At 44.8% G+C, this 22,099-nt stretch overlaps 1 protein-coding gene across 1 annotated transcript; it reads right to left on the minus strand.

Annotated features, from left to right (window-relative positions):
* Positions 1-214: 214 nt before the first annotated feature.
* Positions 215-21,216, minus strand: nsd1b (nuclear receptor binding SET domain protein 1b; the record flags this gene model as incomplete). Its single annotated transcript, XM_034551002.1, has 24 exons — positions 21,069-21,216; positions 19,182-20,071; positions 16,573-16,711; positions 16,009-16,181; positions 12,212-15,788; positions 11,490-11,602; positions 11,067-11,328; positions 10,721-10,821; positions 9,873-9,915; positions 9,367-9,590; positions 8,919-9,056; positions 8,057-8,180; positions 7,266-7,466; positions 6,985-7,164; positions 5,831-5,987; positions 5,261-5,466; positions 5,065-5,177; positions 4,274-4,420; positions 3,317-3,439; positions 3,116-3,232; positions 2,605-2,746; positions 2,368-2,474; positions 1,680-1,884; positions 215-996 (listed from the first exon to the last, which is right to left on the minus strand). Coding segments are annotated over exons 2-24 (8,247 nt in total), but the record flags the coding sequence as incomplete, so codon positions are not given.
* Between the last annotated feature and the right edge of the window lie 883 nt (positions 21,217-22,099).

A 22,099-nucleotide genomic window follows, 5' to 3' on the forward strand; every position in this document is an offset into this window, starting at 1 on the left:
TCCTCCATACAGTGACAGACTGAGCTACTTGTGATTGGTTCATCTTCCCTGGGAGGGCTCGCTGCCTGCGATTGTAATAATTATCCACTGTGCGTCACTCCTCTTCCTCTTCTTCTTCCTCCTCCTCCTCGTCCTCCTCCGCACCCTCCTCATCGTCCTCCTCCTCGCCCTCCTCATCGTCCTCCTCCTCGCCCTCCTCATCGTCCTCCTTTTTGTCGTCCTCGTCGTCGTCGTCCTCCTCCTCATCATCCTCGTTGTCCTCCTCCTCGTCCTCCTCGTCGTCATCGTCGTCATCGTCGTCATCGTCGTCGTCCTCTTTGATCTCAACATATTCCAACACCGCCTCTCCATCCTCTTCATGAGAAACTGACGCCTGCCTCCCCACCTCGCCCTCTTCCTCCTCCTCCGACTCCTCTTCGACTTCCTCCAGCAGCCCCTCCTCGTCCTCCTCCTCCTCCTCTTCTTCCTCTTCCTCCTCCAAGACATCCCTCTCCTCCTCATACGAGGAGATGGGCGAGTAGTGCGGGAGGTCATACACTGGAGGGCTGCTGGGAGCATCTGAGCTGCAGGGGGGAGGTGAGGAAGCTGGCGCGGCGACAGGAATAGTGATGGGAACCGGGATGGAAAACGCAGGAAGCGACTCGGAGGGACGCGGGATGCCACCACCGCCGCCGCCGGCAGCACCGATCTCCTGGAGCTTCCTGGCGGTCGGTTTCTGACTGGTGGTGGTGTTAGAAGCAGCGGAGGGGATGACGGCCATGCCCAGCCCCGCGGTCAGGGCTCTGGGCTCGGGCGGGTACTCCCGGATCTCGCCCGGCTCCAGGGGATCGGGCCCACAGGGGTCGTGTTCGCTGCAGCACAGCTTGCCGTCCAGCTTGGAGATGAAGAGCAGGCCTTCGCGGTGCTGGTTGCAGTAGGAGCTGGGGCACATCTCGCAGAAGGACGCCGCGTCCTTGTTACATATGTCACACTGGTGCCACGGACATTCCCAGCGACCTACAATGAAGACACAGGCGAGAACGTCGATGGAAAGCACAAAAGAAACTTTTCGCGTTTGGGACTTGAACCTGTGAAAGTTTGATACCGTTTAATTAAGTCTCAAAAACACACTCGCATTAAAACCAGGATGTGAGCGCGCGGAACAATATCTGCCAGCGGAAAAAAAAAACATCCTCGCGGAGGTTATCATTTCTGCTTATCGTGCACAAAAAAGCTTGGGGGCCCGTGATAAGCACACGCTCGCTGGTCACGTTGACTTTTTGAGTCAGTGGCCCGAAGCCTCCGCTCCTTTTGATTGGTCAGTTTCAACGGCCAGGGTCTGAATCAATGTTTCTGTTCAGAAGTTTTTTCGATCATGAAAATTAAATGTTTGACTTTTTTTTTTTTTTTTGAGGTGCCCGTTTTTTTTCATAAAAAATGTAGGCTGCTAAGATGTCTCCGCACTGCGGGTTGCAAAATATACTTGGGCGGCCGTTTATATCCCTGGGGGGGCCCGCTCCAGTAAAGTCTATGTGTGGGAAACCAATAAATGTTCCCACTAAGGACAAAAGCCAGATCCAAGTGGGTGTTAATGCGTTTTTTTCTTGTCGAATGGGAAAGAGGCTGCAGCACGAAATACTGAAATGTTTCGTCATTCCATGGAAAACGTGAGTTATCGTGTTAAATAAAGAGCCACTGACCCGCAGGCCTCTTGGTGAGGTTGAGGCAGTCGGCGTGGTAGACTTTGGGACATCCGGGTCTCTTACAGGAGACCATCTGTCCTCCGTCTCCGCAGCTGAAACACTCGTCCTCTCGCTCTTTGGCCACCACCACCTTTTTCTTCCTCTTGCCGTGGCCCCGCCCCTTCATCTTACGGCCTTTGTCGTCAGACGGAGGCGGGTTGTTCTGGTTTGGAGAGGAGAGAAGCTTTTGATGAGCTGACTTCACGTTTACCTTTCAGTTGACCGATTTCAGCATTTAAATAATGTGTAACTGGGTGCATTTTGTCAAGTATTGTACTATACTTCTAATCAAAAGCATCTCGGAGGGTCTTTTGACTGCACTACATTTGTCTGACAGCTTTAGTTAGTGTTCAGATGACGATCTCATAGAGTATAATGCATTGGCGTAGATGAAACTACCCAACAATGTATAAAGTAGTTAGAATGACTACAACCGTAAACATCTACAGGAGAAAAATGCAACATTAATGCAGCAGTAATATTAAAATTCAGAAACATCATATATAATAGTAAGTAAAAGTACATTTCTTTGGCAGGCTATATATTTTTACATTTACTTTGTATATCTGAATACTTCCTCCACCTCCGACCTCAGGTGGCAAACAATATACACACGAGTATTTAAACGTGCGTCATTGGCCCTCACCTTTGGTCTGACGCCCAGGAAGCCGCTGCAGTTCGGTGCCCCGCATTTACAGACCGTCTTCCCGTTCCCCAAACACTCCAGGTTGTAGTTGAAAGTGAGCTCTGTGCCTGAACGGAAACACACGAAACACCTCCACGTGAGCGTTCCTCGTCGGCATGTATGCTCCATTAAACTTGTGTGTGTGTGTGTGTGCGTGCGTTATTGCTCCGATTCCAGCGGTTATAATGTTGTATTTACCCGCAGCGACGTCGACGAGAGAGAACAGCCCCACCCGGGTGTCTCCGCTCACCGTCCACTTCTGCGTCTCGCAGTTCGGCTGACAGCAGTGGTTCATGAAGCGAGCCTCGTTCCCTTTGGGCCCGGCGTCGATGATTCGATCCTATAAAGAAAAAAAAAAGAAAAAGAAAACACGATAACACGCACCGGTTACAACGACAGGAAACGAGTGAAAGAGAGCGAGGTCACAAGGGTCAAACAAATAGGTAAATAAACACATTTTGTAGGACGAGTATAGATCAAGACCTGAGTGACAGCTAAATGATATAGTCTATTATTTAGTTCACTCGGGAAGAGCCTTTTGGATTGGGTCCAAGTATCCTCGTGCTTGTTGAAAAAAGGAAAAGCATTTTTCCTCGAGAAATTAAATGTACACCTTTTTTCTTTCCTCACTGTCAACACAGTGCGCCATCAACATGTTTAGTATCAGTACAAACTTATAAACGGACACACTCTGGCTGTGGAGCTGTACCTTGTCCAGAGTCAGCATGTAGAAGTTGCAGATGTCGTTCTCCTGGGCGTGTCTGATCCTGGACCTGCACTCCTCCTCGTCAATCACCTCCCCGACATACTCGCTAACGAACTGACCCTGAGACCAAAAAAAAACCCCACTCAACATCATTTGGCCCGATTCGATCCCCCTGAACGAGCAACCAATAAGAGAAGGAGTCACCTTCTTGATGTCGTGGCCACAGCGGAGTCCCCAGCCACGAGACAGCGTCCGGAAGATCTCCACCTGGCTGTACTGACGCTTGCTGAACGCCTGGTTGAGGCAGCGCTCGCCCGCCGGACAAACCTGAGAAACAATTTCAACCTCTTTGAGCTCAAAGTTTACGGAGACCAAAACCTTTTGCGGTTCGCTTTCGTCGTTCTTATAGCGTCTTTTTCAGAGAATAGAAAAACCTGCTGAACACAGAGGAGCTGCTGGAGAGACAGATGCTTCCTCTGGAGTTTGGTGGAGACCAAAACCAGAGCTAAAAATGAGTGAATATTGGACGTGAAAATTCAAGTCTAAATCGACAGTCTCTCAAAAAATGACATTGATAAAGGTTTTATAAGGTTGGGGGTACAGCCACCTTGGAATATCTCCAGAAAATATAAACTATCACCACACGATCTTAATCTTGATGACACACGTGGTGATATTATATTTATGTTCTCTTTCCAGGGTCAAGAATGAACGTTGAGGCTGTGTATGTACGCATGAATGTGTGTCCATGTATCCATGTACAGGTATCACTTCTTTGTTTGGCCAGCGGGGGAAGAGGCGTGAATTTAATAAAGAGGGACATTGACATTGTTTTGGGTGAAGAAGACAATGAATATTTCTGCTAGTCGTATCTTTTTTTTTCGTTGAGTTTTCATGAAATAAAACTTGATTAATAAAAAGAATTATTAATTAGCAATATCGAGACAGATTTATTCATGCACATCATACTTTCCAATAAGCCAATGAGAAGACCAATCACAGCTCATGCCTTCTCCATGCAGCTCCTACATGCAGCTTTAAGTTGGAGGTCACTCAGCACCTCGACACGAAGCATAACTTGCTTTTGATTTTTGATCGTCAGCCATAAATACCTATACATCTATAAAACATGCAGCGAGTGTGACGGAGGCGTCTCTTTACCTGCGGATGACATTCGTACAGCAGCATGCGGTTGATGCACTCGGAGTCCATCCCACACGGACTCTCATCCGTCGCCTTGCAGTTACATCGCGGGATCTCCGATAGGTCGGCCGTGAAGATCTGCACCTTCCCTATTGGTCGGTTCACCTGAGCGAGTCAAAAAGGTGGAAGCGGGGAATATATTAAGGAATATTTCAAGTTTGTCACAGATCGGTAGTCTTAAGCATGACTCATAATACATAATTAATAAATAAACACGCAGTGAAAATAGTCACCTCGATGGTAGAAAGAACCACGCCTTAATTCCCAATTTCCCCACTCAACTCAAAGTGTAATCACATCACTGTCCCACTGCTATTTCTTAAACAGTAGATTCACATTAATCCAGAAAAAATGAATTGATAAGTGATTGAAACCACTACTTAAATATTTCTGTTAAAACACAGAACCAGAGCCGCTGTTTAAAGGACATTATCCTGAATTTAACATGTGCACCAGATTCAGCATTTACACCATCTTTATATCTTTCTAGACGTGGCTAATATTTACAACAGCCATTATTTAAATACCATCTTTTACGAGACTTTACAGTAGTGAAGTAAAAAAAGAAAAAGGAACTAAAAACTGGCTAATTACACCGATTCCAGTGGTTTATGGAAATGGTATTTAATGGTAGTTTATTTTAAACTAAAACAGACACCGCTGCTTCACCTTTTGAAGAGAAACCTGGAGGGTGAAGCATGTTCGGAAGTAAACTAGAGACGTAAAGTAAGACCACGAGTCCCCCTGACCTTGATGTGTTTGTACGGAGGAGGCTTCCTGTCGTTCTTCCTGTCCTCCTGAAGCTGCCGAAGCTCCTTCTCCGCCTGCAGCTCCCGAAATCGAACAGCCGCCTCCTCCAAAGCTGAGGAGCGTTAACACCAGTCAGACCCCTTCGAGTCATCATCGCGGGAACAAGCAGGAGACACAACCAACAGCGCGGGGTACCTTTCTTGTAGGTGGCATCGACGCCTTTCCCCATCTTCTCTTTGCTGTTGGCGTCCACGTCCATATAAGGGAAGACCCTGGCCTGGTACGTCCACAGGTAATCGTTGGAGCCGAAGAAGTGAACGGGAAACTCCCCGACATCGTGCTTCATCCGCTGGATGTTCTCCGGGATCGTTTTGGGATGGCTGACCTCCGCCGGCCACCACCTTTATGGAGCAGGAGAGGGAAAAAAAACACGAAAGGTGTGTCATTTACACAGCGAAAGCTAAAGAGTCTGAACGCACGCTTTGCAGCTCTGTGAGGCTGATGGAAAATTCATCAATTCTGCAGGTATTTGGTAAAAAAACCAAAGCATTGGACACAATATTGACCTGATGATGGCGCCAAATGAAAAAAATCCAAAGTAATAGCAGTTCAACCTGAAGGGAACATGAATGTCTGAACCAGATTTCATGCTAATTTATGCAATAGACATTTCACTAAAAAGCACTTTTTGTCATCCTCAGGGCAAAACGTCCCCCATTGTTTTAACTTGAGAAGAACTTTGTTTGAAATAAATTAAAAACTGACCTGTACCGGCCAACCTTCACCCAGAGGATGTCCTTGAAGCGAGGTTTCTTCCCAGCCTTGCAGTCGTTGCAGTACCAGCTGCCTTTCGGCATCTCCATCTTCAGACACTCCCGGTGGAACGCAGCCGGACAGGACTCACAGCACAGCAGACTGCCCCCTGGAGGACGAGAGGAGCAACTGCATCAACTGTTGCGCGTGAAGGTTAGCTAGACCTACGTTAAGGTGACATTTTAGCCTACTTTAGCTTATTGCTCAGTCTACGCTGAGACAAACGCTGTTAGCGACTAAATAATAATAATAATAATAATAATAATAATAAATAGAAACATTTAGCGGCGAAAGGGACAGATATTTCCCCCGGGAGTTGGGGGGAGACCAAAAACAGAGCAAGAAGAGAGAGAACGTTGGACTTAGATTGGACGCATCTGCTGGATGTGTAAATAAGAAACTTTTTTTCTGAAACTATTGACCCAGCAAAAAGCAGCATTAGGGTTAATAAGAAGATAATATGTCAAGTAATTTGCCTTTTTCAAATAAATAACACAACAGTGAAAGAACTCACGTGTACTCACTGTATTTGTGTGTTGTTGGTCCTGAGACACTCAGATAAGTTTCATATGGACAGCGTGTAGGGTCGTTTGTAACTGAAATTAACTCGTGCTTTACTTGAGTATTATATTTTCACGCTACTTTCTACTTCTACATCTCAGGGGAAAATATCGTACTTTTTACTTCACTACATTTATCTACTTTTAATACTTTTGTGATTTTCAATACAGGACTTGTAACAGAGTATTTATGAGTGTGATATGAGTACTTTTACTTAAGTATGGGAGCTGAATTATTCCTTTACCATTGATGGTGTGCAAGAAGGAATACATTGACCTTTTGGGAAGGTGTTCTCACTCTTTTGTACAGATAATTAGTGAGTTGAAAAGATTGATACCACTCTTGTGAAGATACTGTAAATAAGTGCCGCCGAGCTCAAAGACTGGAAACAGTGGTTTACAGTGTTTGATGGAAACTACATCTACCAACCAGCTCCTTTAAACCACACTAATTAAGTCAAGTTGTTGTTTTACACAACGTTTCCATTAAACTACCGGCTCTGGGGGCAGATTCAAGCCCAGGCCACGCGTTCCTTGATCCGTTACCTTCGGTGCAGACGAAGCACCAGCTGACGTTGACGTGTTCGTGGTTCTTGACGCCGCGGCGGGGGGTGAAGTGGTTGGGACAGATGATGCTGTTGTTGGAGAGCACGACGCAGCCGGCCGCCATGCAGAGGTCTGTGGCGTGATAGGCCACGGGGCAGCGCACGCACCGGACCAGACGACCTACGGAACCAACAACACGTACGGGGTCAAGAGCGCTGAAAAGGGAAGGGAGGGGGGGGGGGGGGGGGGTAAAATCGTCCCGAGCGTCCTCCGGGTTTGACCTTTAGCGATGGACGAGCTGTTGGGGTTGGTGATGAAGCAGGTGAGGCAGACGTGGATGGAGCAGCGGAAGCCTCGGTTCACAGGTGCGGTCGGGGCGAAGTTGGCGATGCACTCGCCGTGGTAAAACTTCCCGCACACAGGAATCATACAGCGACGCACGTCCTCACTGCGCTTTTTACAGACAAAGCAGGTGTGGACGCCTGGGGAGAATTTTATTGTTACAAATGATCACCTTCTGTACTTAACAGTGGTGCATTTTAGCGTCCACCACATGCTTTTTTTAATTCAAATATATATATCAAGAGATCCATTACAACACAAATACGTCCCAAACTCTAAATCTCCATAAATACAATTTGAATGATACAATAATAACATAAATACGACACAATCAAATATATACATAAGAAAAGTGAGTGTACATGTTTAGCGTTGAAGCTTATCGTTACTATTATTATTGTTAATGCGAAGAACAGAGATACCGAAATACGAATGTTTCTCGTTTGTTATCTGTCAAATCCTATAATTCAGAAGGCGGAAAAAACTGTGAAATCAAATGTTACAATTGAACACAATCTGGGATTTTGTTCTTCACATTTTATATTATTAAGTTTGTATTTTGTGAGGTTTCAGTCCGCAGAAGTTCATCAGGTTAAATGAATGTATTCTCGTTGACAATCAGATGGGAGCCCGTGCCGCTCTGGCTTGTTATTGTATAATATATATATATATATATATATATATATATATATATATATATATACACACATATACATAAACACGGTCGTACCTGATTTGCACTCTGGACAGACGAACTTCCCTTTCGGTGCCTCGGCCAGAGAGATGCAGTGCAGGTGGAAGGCTCCACAGCACTGACCCTCGCAGAGCAGCAGCTCCCCCGTCTTCTCACACACCTGAGGCAGGAAATATTATCAAACAGTATTAATGCTGGTGGTGGTGGTGGTGGTGGGGCTACACGGTGCTACAGTGTGTACTTGGTGTCACATCCATGTTTCATCTTTGGGGACTTTTTTTGATTTATTGTGATAATGAGAAAAGGGGAGGATGTATTTTAGTGTGTTTTACAGGCCATTCATTTTAAATATCTTCCTCACAGCCAGATGTCCACTTCAATCATTACTGGATCCCTCCCGGGTTTCACTACAATCTCCCTTTCAGCACGGACTGAATTCATCCCACGAGATACGGTGTTAAAACAAGCGACACAGACTTTCTGTAATAATGACAAAGCTCTATAATATGACAAGAAAAGACTGAATGGCGAAGGCAAGCAGAGGCTGAATTGCTAAAAAACAAAAATACAGTTTTGGTCAAAAGGAGTCCCGTGGCTTTGAAGAGTGCATAGATAACGGCTGCAGCTCCCCTTCCTAATGGGATGTCTGACGGCAAAAAGGTAGATCGATGATAATCTTCTAAATATAGCGTGAACTTAAGCAGAAACTCGAGAGTCTAGTATTTTTTACGAGGTCGTTCGCTGCGGTGTCAAAAGTTGGATCGATAAAGATAAATCTAAATAGAAATGTCGTCCAGAAAATAAGGCTCAGGAGAAAGTGATGAAGACGCCGCTCTGGGGGAGACTGGTATGAAATAACTTTGAATTTAGGGTTCTGGGGGGGGGGGGGGGGCCTCACCTGACATATGTTCTCCTTCATGGAGGCAGGACCTCCTCTGTCTCCTATGATCTTCCTGGAGGGTAAAAGCGTATCGTCACACAGCGACAAGTAGTCCTTCATCGAGGAGAAGCTTTGATCCAAGCTGGACAGGTCACCCTAAGGAGACAAATTCATATATATATATATATATATGTTAGATTTATCACTGCAAAAAACTACGCGTTTCAAATCTTTTCCTTGCTGTGAAGTTTCTCTCTTTTGCCCATCAAGAAATGATTGACTCTTGTTTTAAATCAAAGCGGTATCTTTTAACTGACATCAACCAACGTGTCTTTCCTCCCACAGAACTGGCTCTTTATCTTCTTCTCTCGTCTTCTGGTCATTTCTAACTGGAGCTCTGTTAAACGTTGGCTGAGATCAAATTAAAATCACAAAATGGGGGAAGACTACAAGGAAGACGGCCGACCTCCGACTCCGCCGTGTCCCTTTTGTCTTCCGCTTGAGGAGCATCAACGTCTTCCGATGCCGTCTCCACGTGGGCGGGTTCGGACGGTGCCGGAGAGGAGGGGCCCGGAGAGCCGGGAGGGGCATCTGCGGGCACACAGGCGGACGCCTCTGTTGGCGTCGGCGTGGAGCTGGAGGCTACGAGCTGCTTATTACTCTTTGATATTAAAGATGGTGGTCCGGCATCTGGGTATAAGAAAGACGCGTTAGAATCTGTTCTTCCCAACTATATAAATAAATCACAACACTGCAGGAAAATAATCCTCCACAACTATTTATTCCAATTTAGATTCTCAATCATTTTCCATCATATTTTTAAATATATAGAAGAATGTTTTCTTGTCTGGAAATTCAACTGTTTAGAAGAGTTTAGCAAACTAAAACATTTAGTTTTCCGCTTTTCAAGAAAAGCAAAATGTTAGATTATTATAAATTGAACGGTGTAATATACTTAGATGGTTCACTGACCTGATTGGGGATCAGGATTCGTGTTGTTCTTCACTGTTTTCACCTGTGACGAGAAAAAACCTTTTTGAAACTCCCTGATTTATAATATCGTCATAAATAAACCTCTTTTCTCATCTTCACTGATCTTAAATGTAATGTCTGTCCAACATGAAGTTTGCATGCGCCTGCGTTCGTTTGTGAATCCAGACAGAAATTAAAACTAATTTTCCAAAAGTCTATTTTCAACGAAAATGATGATAACATCTATTATATGAACCTTCTTAAATTTAAAAGCTGACTTTAAATACTCTTAGTTTAATAGATAGCAGATTAACGAATGCCTCAAGAGTTGGAAGAACAGTGTAAAAAGTACCACGTATTACATCAAAATATAGTTTATATATATATATATATATATATATACATACACACACACATATATATATAAAAATAATATTCAATATGCAGAATTGCTCATTTCATAATAATGTATATTATCTAATTGGATTATAATTGATGCATTAGTGTATTTATCACATTAATGTTGCAGCTGGTAAATGTGGTGCTCATTTGAACTACATCCTGCTGGGTAACTTCTTTATTTGCTCTTTGGGACCATAAAGCCTTAATTATAAAGCTCTTAACTGATAATAATACATCACAATGCATTAGTTGATTATATTTGTATTGTTGTTATTAAGTTTAACCAAAGTGCAAAGTAATTAAAGTTAACAATTAAATGTAGCGGAGTAAAAAGTGCAATATTTAAGTATAAAAGTAGCAGAAAATGTAAAACACAAGTAATATAGATGTACCACAGATTAGTAAATGTACACACAGAAGATATATATATATATATATATATTTACCTTCTTCTTGGGGACCGTTGAGGCCTCTGCCTCGATACAATACTCCAGGATCTTCTGAGTGGGTTTCCTCTTCCGCTTCTTCTCCAGCACGGGAACTTTTCCTGTGAATTAAATGTCACATAAAAACCCTGATTGTTATATATTTCATCAGTGGTTCCCAGACTTTACGGTTGGTTTATAGCAGCAGATATAATTATTATATTTATATTGTATTGCAAAACCTGTGGTTTTAATAGTCACATATGGATGTAATGTTCGTGTGTCCACATTATTTTGGCCATTTACCCAGAAGACGTTTTACTTTACAGTTAAGTAGCAAAGAAAGAAACAAAAAAGACTTCCTCACCTTCCTTGCGTTTGACGGGGCCTTCGGACAGCGAGACGTCAGATTCAGGAGGAGGGGTTAGTGTGTCTACGGAGAGCACCGGTGCTTCTTGGGGGGATGTGTTTTCAGTGCCGGGAATTTGTAGCTCAGAGGGCGCTGCTGCTGCTGCAATGTCCTCGGGAGGTGGCGTCTGTATTTCAGGAAGCGAGTTCACGGATGGCTGGTCGTGTGCGCTGTTGTCTGATTCCGGGGGTTCGGACATGGCCAAGATGGGCTGATTGTCCTGAGGAAACAAATGACGAGATTTCACTGTCAAATCGGTGATACGAGCTTCGTGTGTCGCTGGAAACAAGTGGTATTGGAAGCTTAATGCCATAGTAGTATGCATATTTAACGACATATAACTATAAAATTACAACAGATCTTACTTTGTATGAGTTTTACCTTTCCAATCAACTGGAGAGGCTTTTTGGTTTTCTTCCTGGTGGAGAAAATCTGATCATACTCTTCAGTCCATTCGATCAGCCTCTTGCTTGGTTTTCTAATTCGTTTATGTGCTGAAAAAGATATATAAGAACAGACACTAGCGTTTTTAAATCCCTGTTGTCTATAGGGTTACTAGACAGCAGAGTGCATTATCACACATATACCATAGCTACCTGTCACAGGCAAAGAGATTTGTAGTCGGAAGTTTCATGACCGAGAGTTAGCTTAACTGCTAGCATGTAGCAACCATACAAATAACTGTTGCTACGGATACCTGCAGTTTAATATATCAACTGCCATTTTATTTTTCCACTTCAACAAGCTGGTTATCTGTATATAACCACATTACTATGAGTTCAGGGGTGGTTTCCTGTCATGAGCTTGGATTAGCAATTCATTTGCGCTGAATACACCCAAAACTGTAGAAAATACTACAGAAAATAGTGTGCAAACAATGATAAACAATGTTACATTGCTTATCAGGTGGAAGCATCATCTACCATTTATGTATCACCTACAAAAACTATTACCTAGGCCCCATATAACGCCAATTGCATGCCAAATCAGGGGGCCAAACTACAATAATTACAACTTTGAGATGTTTTTCGAAATGCATCCAGGATCTCGTTCACATTGTGCTTTCCTACTTTGGGCAGACTCTAAAATTAGACTGTCCTTACCTTTTGGAGCCTTGTCACCTTCTCCAGCGTTGTGCATCAAGCTAGTGTTAGTCTCAGTGCAGTCTGCGTCAAGGCCATTTGGCTGTTCCAGACACAGCATAGTGTCGCACCCCCTCTGCTCCAAAGGCACCATGTTCTGTAGATTCTCATTTACTTTGCCCCACCCATCCTCCTCCATCTCCTCCCCAACTACTCCTTCACCACCGACAGCTTGCCTATTCCAGCAGCTGGTCTGTATGCCCAACAGGGACTGGACTCTTGATGAGCAATCCACTCCTGATGAAGAGTCCATTGCTGGCAGTGACTCCAGTCCTGGGAAACCAGGTCCAGATCTGGCAGGACGACAAGGCACTTTGCGGTTGGCTTTCTTTTTCACCGTGGTGGTGCTGCCCCTTCTGTTATAGGGCCTTTTGGACATCTGACTTGTGCTCTTCTCATTGTGTTTGATTACAATTTGGTCTGGACTTAAATATAGATTTTTATTACTATGTTCAATTTGTTGATCTTGGCCTGCGGGTGTCGCCTCCCCAGGCATCACTAAGGGTTCCTTCTTCACATGTGCACTTGGTGGCCCAATTTCCAGTTCTAAGGGGGTGCCCTCTCGCTCTCTCGTGTCATGCAAGTCCTTCAACATCATGAGAAAAGTGCTGAACTTGTAGTTTGTGTCTGGTTTGAAAGAGATGGGTTTACCATCGCCCCCATTTGTCAGGGACTGGAAGGATACCTCCTCCACATTTTTGAAGGCATTCATAAAAGAAAATGGTGAGGAAGGGGAGGACAAGGAGTGTATGCTAGAGGAAAGATCTTCTTTCTTTGCCTTTACCCTAGAAGTCAGCGGTATGAAGTCCATTGGAGGAGTTGAGGATATTGAGAGATCTTCATCTTCGCTCTTGACACCAACATCCGAGTCAGACAATGTCGAAGCGGGGGTACTACAGCTAGAAAAGATGTCCTGATCACACTCACCATTGTTATTGAGAGATTTAAGAGATTTCATTTTAGAGAAAAAGTCCAGTTTGGAGTTATGCGCAGAATTACACACATGTTCCTCAGCTTTTCTGTCTGGATTTAAGAGTTTTTGCTGCTCAGCCTCCTTTTGGGCTTTTTCCTGCTTCTTCTGATCCGCCTCCTGCATTGCCTTCAGGGCTCTGGTCATCAAGCGACTGCTGGCAGGGAGGTGGGCAGGCTGCTCTTGAAGTAGGACTTTATTGACTTCATCAAGAACCTGCTTTGATTTGTGGACAGTTTTCTTGGATTTTGCAGAACACAGGCCTTCGTGCACAGGAGCTTTCCTACAGGCTAAATTGCCATGCAGGTGAGAAGGTGGAGGGGTTGTACGAGTAGAGTTTTGCTCTGAACTGCCTAACTGTTCAGAGGACATGCTTGTTGCTTTGGATGCAGGAGTCTTCTTACATTCTGACTGTTCTGATTGGTTAGAGGATGAGTAAGTCACATTGCTTGGGCTTACATTTACAGTTTCTGGGATACGCAACTCAGACACACTTGCCACTTCTGAGGCAACTATAGTTTTACCTTGACGTGATTCTGACGAGAGACGAAGAATAGCAGTACCACCACTAGCTTTTAACTTCTTAACTGAGACCTTTGTGGATTCTGAACCGTCAGTCTGATCAATGGAGACCCTTGCCTTACCGTCAACCCAATCTGACGGTTTAGAGGACATTTTAGTCACAGTAGTATCTGGTGTTTTCTCATTCTTTGTACATCTAGGTTGGTCCTCGGGACTAATGGTAACTCTGGAGTTCAGGAACTTCCTACCTTTTATGTCCTTGCGTATCAATTTGACAAAAGGTAGCCTACACTTAGAAACCAGACTTGTTTGTTTGTCTAGACTTGCTAATAGGTCAGTAGTGTCAACATTTACAGTGGACACTGTATTCTTGTTACTTTCGTTTTCTTCTGCTTTGTCAGAAATCCTGTCAATTACGCAGACCTTTTTATCAGCCATAAAGTCAGAATGTTGAGTTTGACTGACTTTCTTTACACTCAACCTACTTTGGTTCATGAAACTTACTGGACTGGGCTCTAAGTCCTTTTTCACATCTGAGCAACCCAATTGGTCTGACGTTGAGCCAGTAACAATGTCAACTGTATTACTCACCGTCTGTCTAACCTTTGCATATCCACATTTGTCAGATGACACACCAGTCTCAACAGTGACAAGTGACCTCTGCTTGTCTGACAATCTTGACTGGAAAGTGGGACTGCCAGTTGTACTGAAAGGCCCATCAACAACTGGGATGTTTTTACACTTTAAATGTCCGTACTGTTCAGGTGACTGATTTGTTTCAGCAGGTACCGGAGTCTTATGCTTGTCTGACAATCTTGACTGGCCAGTGGAACTGCCAGTTGTACCCAAAGGCCCATCAACAACTGGGATGTTTTTACACTTTAAATGTCCGTACTGTTCAGGTGACTGATTTGTTTCAGCAGGTACCGGAGTCTTATGCTTGTCTGACAATCTTGACTGGCCAGTGGAACTGCCAGTTGTACCCAAAAGCCCATCAACAACTGGGGTATTTTTACACTTTAAATGTCCGTACTGTTCAGGTGACTGATTTGTTTCAGCAGGTACCGGAGTCTTATGCTTGTCTGACAATCTTGACTGGCCAGTGGGACTGCCAGTTGTACCCAAAGGCCCATCAACAACTGGGGTGTTTTTACACTTTAAATGTCCGTACTGTTCAGGTGACTGATTTGTTTCAGCAGGTACCGGAGTCTTATGCTTGTCTGACAATCTTGACTGGCCAGTGGAACTGCCAGTTGTACCAAAAGGCCCATCAACAACTGGGGTGTTTTTACACTTTAAATGTCCGTACTGTTCAGGTGACTGATTTGTTTCAGCAGGTACTGGAGTCTTATGCTTGTCTGACAACACTGACTGGTCAGTGGGCCCACCACTGGAGGAGGACGCACTAGGAATCTGATACTTTTTACTTACAATAGAGTTTTTTTTCTTACAGGGCACCTTACCAAACAGAGTGCGGTCTGGCACCGGACTGGATGTTTTAGGTCGTCTGTCTTTGCCGGATTTACTGAACCAAAGACCACTCTGAATCTCTGGCTGCTTTTTCACCTCTTTGACTACTGTAACAGATGGCTGAGTCGGAGCTAGCTTCGACTGACGTTCAAGTGCTTTGGGACACAAAATCTTAGGGACTGAGTCAAGGTCAGAATACGGGCACTCTCCATTGTCTTGATCTGATTGGTCAGGGCTATTATGCAACGTCTTTTTAGAGTTTTTACTACTCGTGTCCTTTGACGATTTACTTGTTTTCTTCTTGCCAGAAGATTTCCTTAAAGTGCTTGTCTTTGCTGGAGTTGTACTTGGGGATGAAATGGATCCATTGGTAATGTGCAATGTCTCAGGAAGGGTTGGTGAAGTGGCGGGAGGAAAGGCTGGATGGGCCTTGTTTTCTCTCTTCGGTGGAGAACTGTCATGGAAGGCATCGTCTAGAGACGAAGGAATGAAGGAAGCTATTTTGGGTCTCTCTTGGAGAACAGATTCAGCTTCTGCCACACTGGATTTCCAAGAGTCCTGAAAACGCTTTGCAATCTGCAGAAAGATAAAGGTAAACAATACTCAATCTTTTCACACATAATATACTAGTTTACAGAAGTATTTCTTAATTGTAAACTGAAGTCATTCCTGAACAAGTCTAAAACCTTTGTTTTATTGTCTAAGACGATGATCATCCAGCAATGATGATGATCGAGACCAACTTTTTATTAAGGGCATGCAAGCAGTGACTCATCATTCTTAAAATAGTAATTACAGTGTATTTGTAGTTCTGCTCCCTTTGCTTCCCCCTCCGGCGAAGTAGGGGGAGTTGTTCAAATTCAAAGCCTCCGTGGAAACTGTGAGTTGCTCTGTCCTCCACCCAGGTGAGCTCCACGGGCTCCCCAAAGGTCCTGACATGGTAGAGCCGACAGGGACGGTCACTCGGCTCTAAGACAACAACAAACATCAGTCTCAATGTCTTGATATGAGATTTAAAACTACATAATCCTGCACAGGATATACATTTGTATGTCAGCTGAGCAAAATGCAAGAAAACCTGGACTCTCTACATAACTACAATCAAATGTGCATGCTCGTATGAGAATGATTTTCTTTTAGTATAGACAGTGGAAATAAAAGTAAACCACAATATCAGCAGTTTGTAGTATTTAACAAAACATTTCTAGCATCATAGTTCCTTGTTAATCATCTTTCATGCTCTGCTAGAACCAGCTGAGGATATCAATTTACTGCAGACCAAAACTATCAATGCAACGATTAAAGATAATCCTTATGCAATGTAGGCAATCACATGAAGTCAGCAATGTCTCTGGCCCACCTTTCACTTTGTGATAGATTCCCTGTGTCGGGTCAAGGGTCACCTCACACGGCCACCATGGTCTTCGGTTGAACTTTGCCCAAATAACTTCACCTTCTAAAAACTTCACCAGCGGCAAAGACTTTTTCTTGAAGCTGTTCTGCTGTCGACAACGTGACAATGAAGAAAGAAAACTGCAATCAGACAAATGAAAATAAGACGGGTTTTGGGTTTTCACCAGATCACTGCTACACACGTGTTGGTCGCTTGTTATTTTAGGATGTCCATCATAACCTTGATGTGCATTTGCTCTACTTTCAAAGACATCAACATAGACATATTGCATAATCCATGAGGATTGTTGAACGATGGCAATCCTACATCTCTAGCTGTGCCAAACACCTGCTGATCCTCCAAGACAGTGTGTATAAATAACATAGTTCAGATCTATGAACAGTAACCAAAGAAGTACCTTTAATAGTGTTATAAGCTATGATAAGCTAACACACATTTTGAAGGTTAGTGTTCAAAATAGGAGACTACGAGGGATTTCTTTTACCCATTTGATTTATATATATTTTTACCTTGCTCTTGGACGCAGTCATTCAGCATGAAAAAAGCATAAAGAAGGACTAATTGACTAAAGTTGCTCAGATATTAAAAATACTGAGGTTGAGCTTGTTTTTTTTAATTTTATGTGTGAGGTAAATGTCTTTTGCCTTCCTGTCTTGATTTGCTTTGTCGTTACGATTGTGTGTCTTTTCATATCCACACACACACACACACACACACACACACACACACACACACACACACACACACACACACACACACACACACACACACACACACACACACACACACACACACACACACACACACACACGGTCAAAAGTTTCAGCTTCGGACCAACAATGTTCTCTACAAGCTTTATCTGAGGTCTAATTTTAGCCTTCCTTTGTACCACAACCGGTTTCAAACCCCAGTAGAAGAGAATCCCAACCTGGTCACACCTCATTTGTGTTAATAGGAGTGACTGCTCACAGCAGCAGGTTGAGAGGACATGTCGGGGTACATGAGCCGGCCTGAGTTATGACCGGCATGTCGCAGCAATGGCCAGAGGGCTGATAGTGGCTGCTGCTAGGATTGCATTTAAAAAAAAAAGGAGTAGCCCAACATTTTGGGAAACACGCTTATCCGCTTTCTTGCCAAGGGTTAGAAGAGAAAGTCAATCCAGGAAGCAGGGGAAACAGCTAGCCTCCAGAGGTGTTCATTACATGTATGAATGAATCTTTATCACAGAATCTACGTAGTAAATGACGGTCTGCTGAGCTACTAGCCTTATAATCAGCGACTGTATATCTTTAGTTTTTCCCTCCAGGGGCTGTTAAATCGATGTTAAATCATAGGTCACAAAGCTAGAATGAATTATAGCGGTTTGTTTTCAAACACTCACCCTTTCATTGGTTTCTACATAACAAATAAAGAAAATAGACCTCCACAATAATGTTCTAATTGTGTGCCATTTTGTAAAAATAAAAGCCACGTAATCAATCACATCATGACCAGATAATCAATGTTGAGTTACTGAAATATTTGACCCCGTATACAAAGATATAACAGCGGTCCTAAATTGTATTCCTGGGGAACACTGCAATGACGAATTTCTGACCATACGATAAAAGCATCCAGGTCCTTCAAGACTCATTTCATAAATGCTGGGAAATACACCGATTCCCTTGGTTTCTGAGAGTTATATGAAAATACCAATACTGCTCTCTCTCTCACCTGTGCACAGTCAGCAGCTGGTTAGCTTAACTTTGCACAAAGTCTGGAAAAAGCCAGCTTGCCTTGCTCTGTCCAGAGTGAAAACAATCCACCTAACTAGAAGCTTAGTAATTAACACATTATATCTCTTTGTTAAAAAAAATTATATATATATGTTTTTTGAATCATTGACTGCAGGAAACTTAAACGTGATGTTTCTCAGGCAAATTCTGGAGTCACACTGAATCTAACAATGTATGCGCATCATGCCATGAGCTCAGATTTGACTACTCTAGGACTCAGAGAAGTGTAATTTTTGCAATCACGTGCCACGGGTTTTTAAGTACCTTAATTGCCTCCATTAGCAGCCTGCAGGCCTTGTAGACGAACTGGCCAAATCAGCATCCGATCCGCCATAACTTACTTCCTGTTTACGTTCAGCTGTCCCTTTCACCTTACAAAGCCCGCTAGCCTCACGTCTTTCCCTCCTCCGCCCTCCTGACACTCTGGAAACCTCTTGAGAAGCCGAACATTCTCCTGCAGCTCTTTGTAAATAGAAGACGAACATATTTTTCAACGACCGAGCTCGCTTGTGGAGCAGGTGAAAGGGCAGCGCAGGTGTTCAGTGTGTCATGCACAAGGTCTGTGTGTGAAAAAATAAAGTTATGTCATCCAGCACCAAACACATAATCTAGTAAGGGGAAAATCCTTTGACTGAGGGCCATATTAAAAGTGTACAATGTTGCATCAACACCAGAAAGAAAGCCGGTTGTTTCATAATAGAGGTGCTGCTATTGCTAGAAAAGAAACAACCTTTAAAATGTGTTCTTTTGTTTACTTGGAGTAATGAGGATCAAACTTGCCAATGAATGCATTGAGGGACAATCCTCGAGCAGGAGCAGCTCGGTGTCGCTCTCCCACTCGTCATCCGAGCCGTCCCAGTATCTCCTGCGCTGCCCCGAGGACTGGGACCGGGTGACCACCTTGGCTGACGAGCCGGTAACATCCTTGGACTCCGAGTTAGAGTGTCCAGGAGTGGACTGGAGGACATTCCCCGCGGTCTCTCGTTTGTCCTGCGAGCTTTCCCCCAGAGGTGACACAGTGCCCTGCTCTTCATCGTTGTCGTCATCCTCAAACAAAGAGGATTCAAAGTGCAGGAAGCCGTTAGCGAAGGGGCTGTTGCTATCCAGAGAGAAGGCCGGGCTGGGCGGGCCCGAGAAGAGAGCTTCCGTCTTTTTCTCAGACGCCACGGGATCGCCGCGATTGGCCGCTGGCGCGTCTCTACTTCTAGTTTGGGCCACGGGTTGTTTTTGTCCACCGGTAGAGCCGCCAAAGCTCTCCCCTTTGCTTGTGTTCTGGGTGCCAGAATAATCACTGCCAGTGCAATCAGCCCAGGAGTCCCTCTCCATCCCCTTCCCCCTCTCCTTCTTATTCCCACCCCACTCCCAGCTCCTCTCTGGCTCCCTCATCGGCAGGACCAGGTCCGGCTGGCTCACCATGGTGGTGAGATGTTGCAGCCTCCTGAGAGGACTGTAGGTGGAAGAAGAGGAAGGGGAGTGGTCTCTTTGTGTGAACCCATAAACGGATGCATGCTTTAGGGAGGAGGCGGCGGCGGCAGACATGGTTAGCCCGATCCTGTGGTCATGGCAAGAGTGGGCGGAGAGGTCACGGCTGGGGGTCAAAGGGCAGCTGGACTGATGAGTCTCCCTGCCAGGGCCTGGGTAAGGCCCACTCATGCTGGCATGGTTCCTCCCTGAAACATAAACAGAAAATATTACAGAGTGGAGCCCAAAATCATAAACATTCTGCACATTTGTACTTGCACCAAGGCACGTTGTAGTATACCTGTAGAACACAGCTGTGATTTTGTTTAATTTTATGATATGTCCTATAATCCTACATTGATATTCCTACAACAAATTACATTGTTGTTTTTTTGTGCACATCATGTTGCTACAATCTGTCATAACATCACCGCAGCTTGTCTAAAGTTATCCCAGGCAGCCGGTGGCAGAGGTACATAAAAGAAAATATAAAAAGGGACACAGCTAAGCCATCAAATCCGTGAAACACAACACAAACCTGCCTTCACATGATGTCAAAATAAAACGTAAACAGACTCACTGACGACGCGCCGGTCGGCCTATGGTGACATGTTTTTTTTTTTAGTTTGATGGAGATTCTGCGCAAACATCGCAACCGCCGCTATAATAAAGCCTCAGAGGAGAATGATCGCGATATGATGGAAATGACATCAAGTAAGATATGAGGTCAGCAGCCTGTAAACTCCCGCTCGTGCATGCACCACGCGCACGCACGCACACACACACACACACTAAAAATGCAATGAATGTTGGCACGTCATGTTAAAAACCAACCGTCATACACGCCGGCACTGCAACTGGAAATAAAATGGACCCGTTCGTGCGCGCGCGCTTGTGTGTGTGTGTGCGTGCATAGACGCGTGCCACTGAATGTGTGTGTCTGCCTGTCTGTGTGTGTGTGTGTGTGTGTGTGTGTGCGCGTCGCTCGTTGCTTGCACGAAACAAGAGACACAAAACGGCACAACGCGAGACGACACTAAACAAGTTCACCGACACACACTGACACCCACACGCGTAGAGAGACACACACACACACACACACTTGCTTCCCTCCCCGACAGATGCAGCAGGCTATGTGTGCATCAAACAACACAAAAATCACGGAGAAAACGCCGAATGACACGGGATCTGTCGCGAGAATCTTACCATTCCGGTGTCGGCCACCGCCAACGTGACCCTCAACCCGCTCATTTTGGCGTTTAAATGGGCCAATTTCCGATTTTTTGAAAGCGGATGAGGAGAGTCCCAGCGGCAACACTACTAGGCCCGGATCCTGTGAAACGTACTCGCTGACTGCCCCCTCCACCACCACCCTCCTCCTCCTCCTCCTCCTCCCTCCTCCTCTACATGCGCTAAAGCCTGGTCCAGCGGCCCCTGGAATCGAGATCCAGGCGTGTTGTGCTCCTCCAGCGACACTCTCTCTCTCTCTCTCTCCCCCCCCCCCCGCACCTTTCTTATTTGTGACAACCACAACTTTCTAATTCGCCCCGTGTGGATTCCTGCTCTGTTGAAAGCCTATTTCCTGCCTGCAGACTCTGCCTGCCCCCTGAAAGTCGCTCTCTCTCTGCTGTGCGCACTGCCAGGCGTCACCACTGCCTCCCTCCCCAGCCGGTCCACAGCGTGGACGGGGGGTCGTAAATCTCTCTTCCAAGAAACAACTAAACAATAACCTTGTTGACAGCCACCAAAAAAAAGAGAAAAGAAACCGTACAGGACATCCATAAAACACCTCCAAAATCCGGCCCCGCCCCTGCCCTTAATTACAAGCCTCAATTATTATCCTAAACCGGGCTGCCATCACCATTGACATGTCACATGCCAAAACTTGTGCCAGCAAACTGGTACCTTCTTCCTCCCCCCCCCTCACCCCCGGACACGCACTTGGGCCGGCACACATGCGTCCTGGAGACGAAAAATAATAATAATAAGTAATTTTAAAAAAAATGTCCACCATTAACACGTCTGAGAAGCAGTGAAATGGTGCAGCAGGCGACCCGGTGAAAACAGATGGGTTTCCTTCTCTCTGAGACGAGTTGCTTGTGGAGTCTCTGGCTTGCACACCCGGTCCCTTCAAAATGGAGTCCTCCAGCCTTAGAGGAGGAAAAAAAAAAAGAAAAAAAAAAAAAAAAGAAGCAGGCCACAAAGTGTTAATATATGCTCGATATAAAGTTCACCCA

This window comes from Cyclopterus lumpus, chromosome 14 (assembly GCF_009769545.1).
Source record: "Cyclopterus lumpus isolate fCycLum1 chromosome 14, fCycLum1.pri, whole genome shotgun sequence".
Lineage (NCBI taxonomy): Eukaryota > Metazoa > Chordata > Actinopteri > Perciformes > Cyclopteridae > Cyclopterus > Cyclopterus lumpus.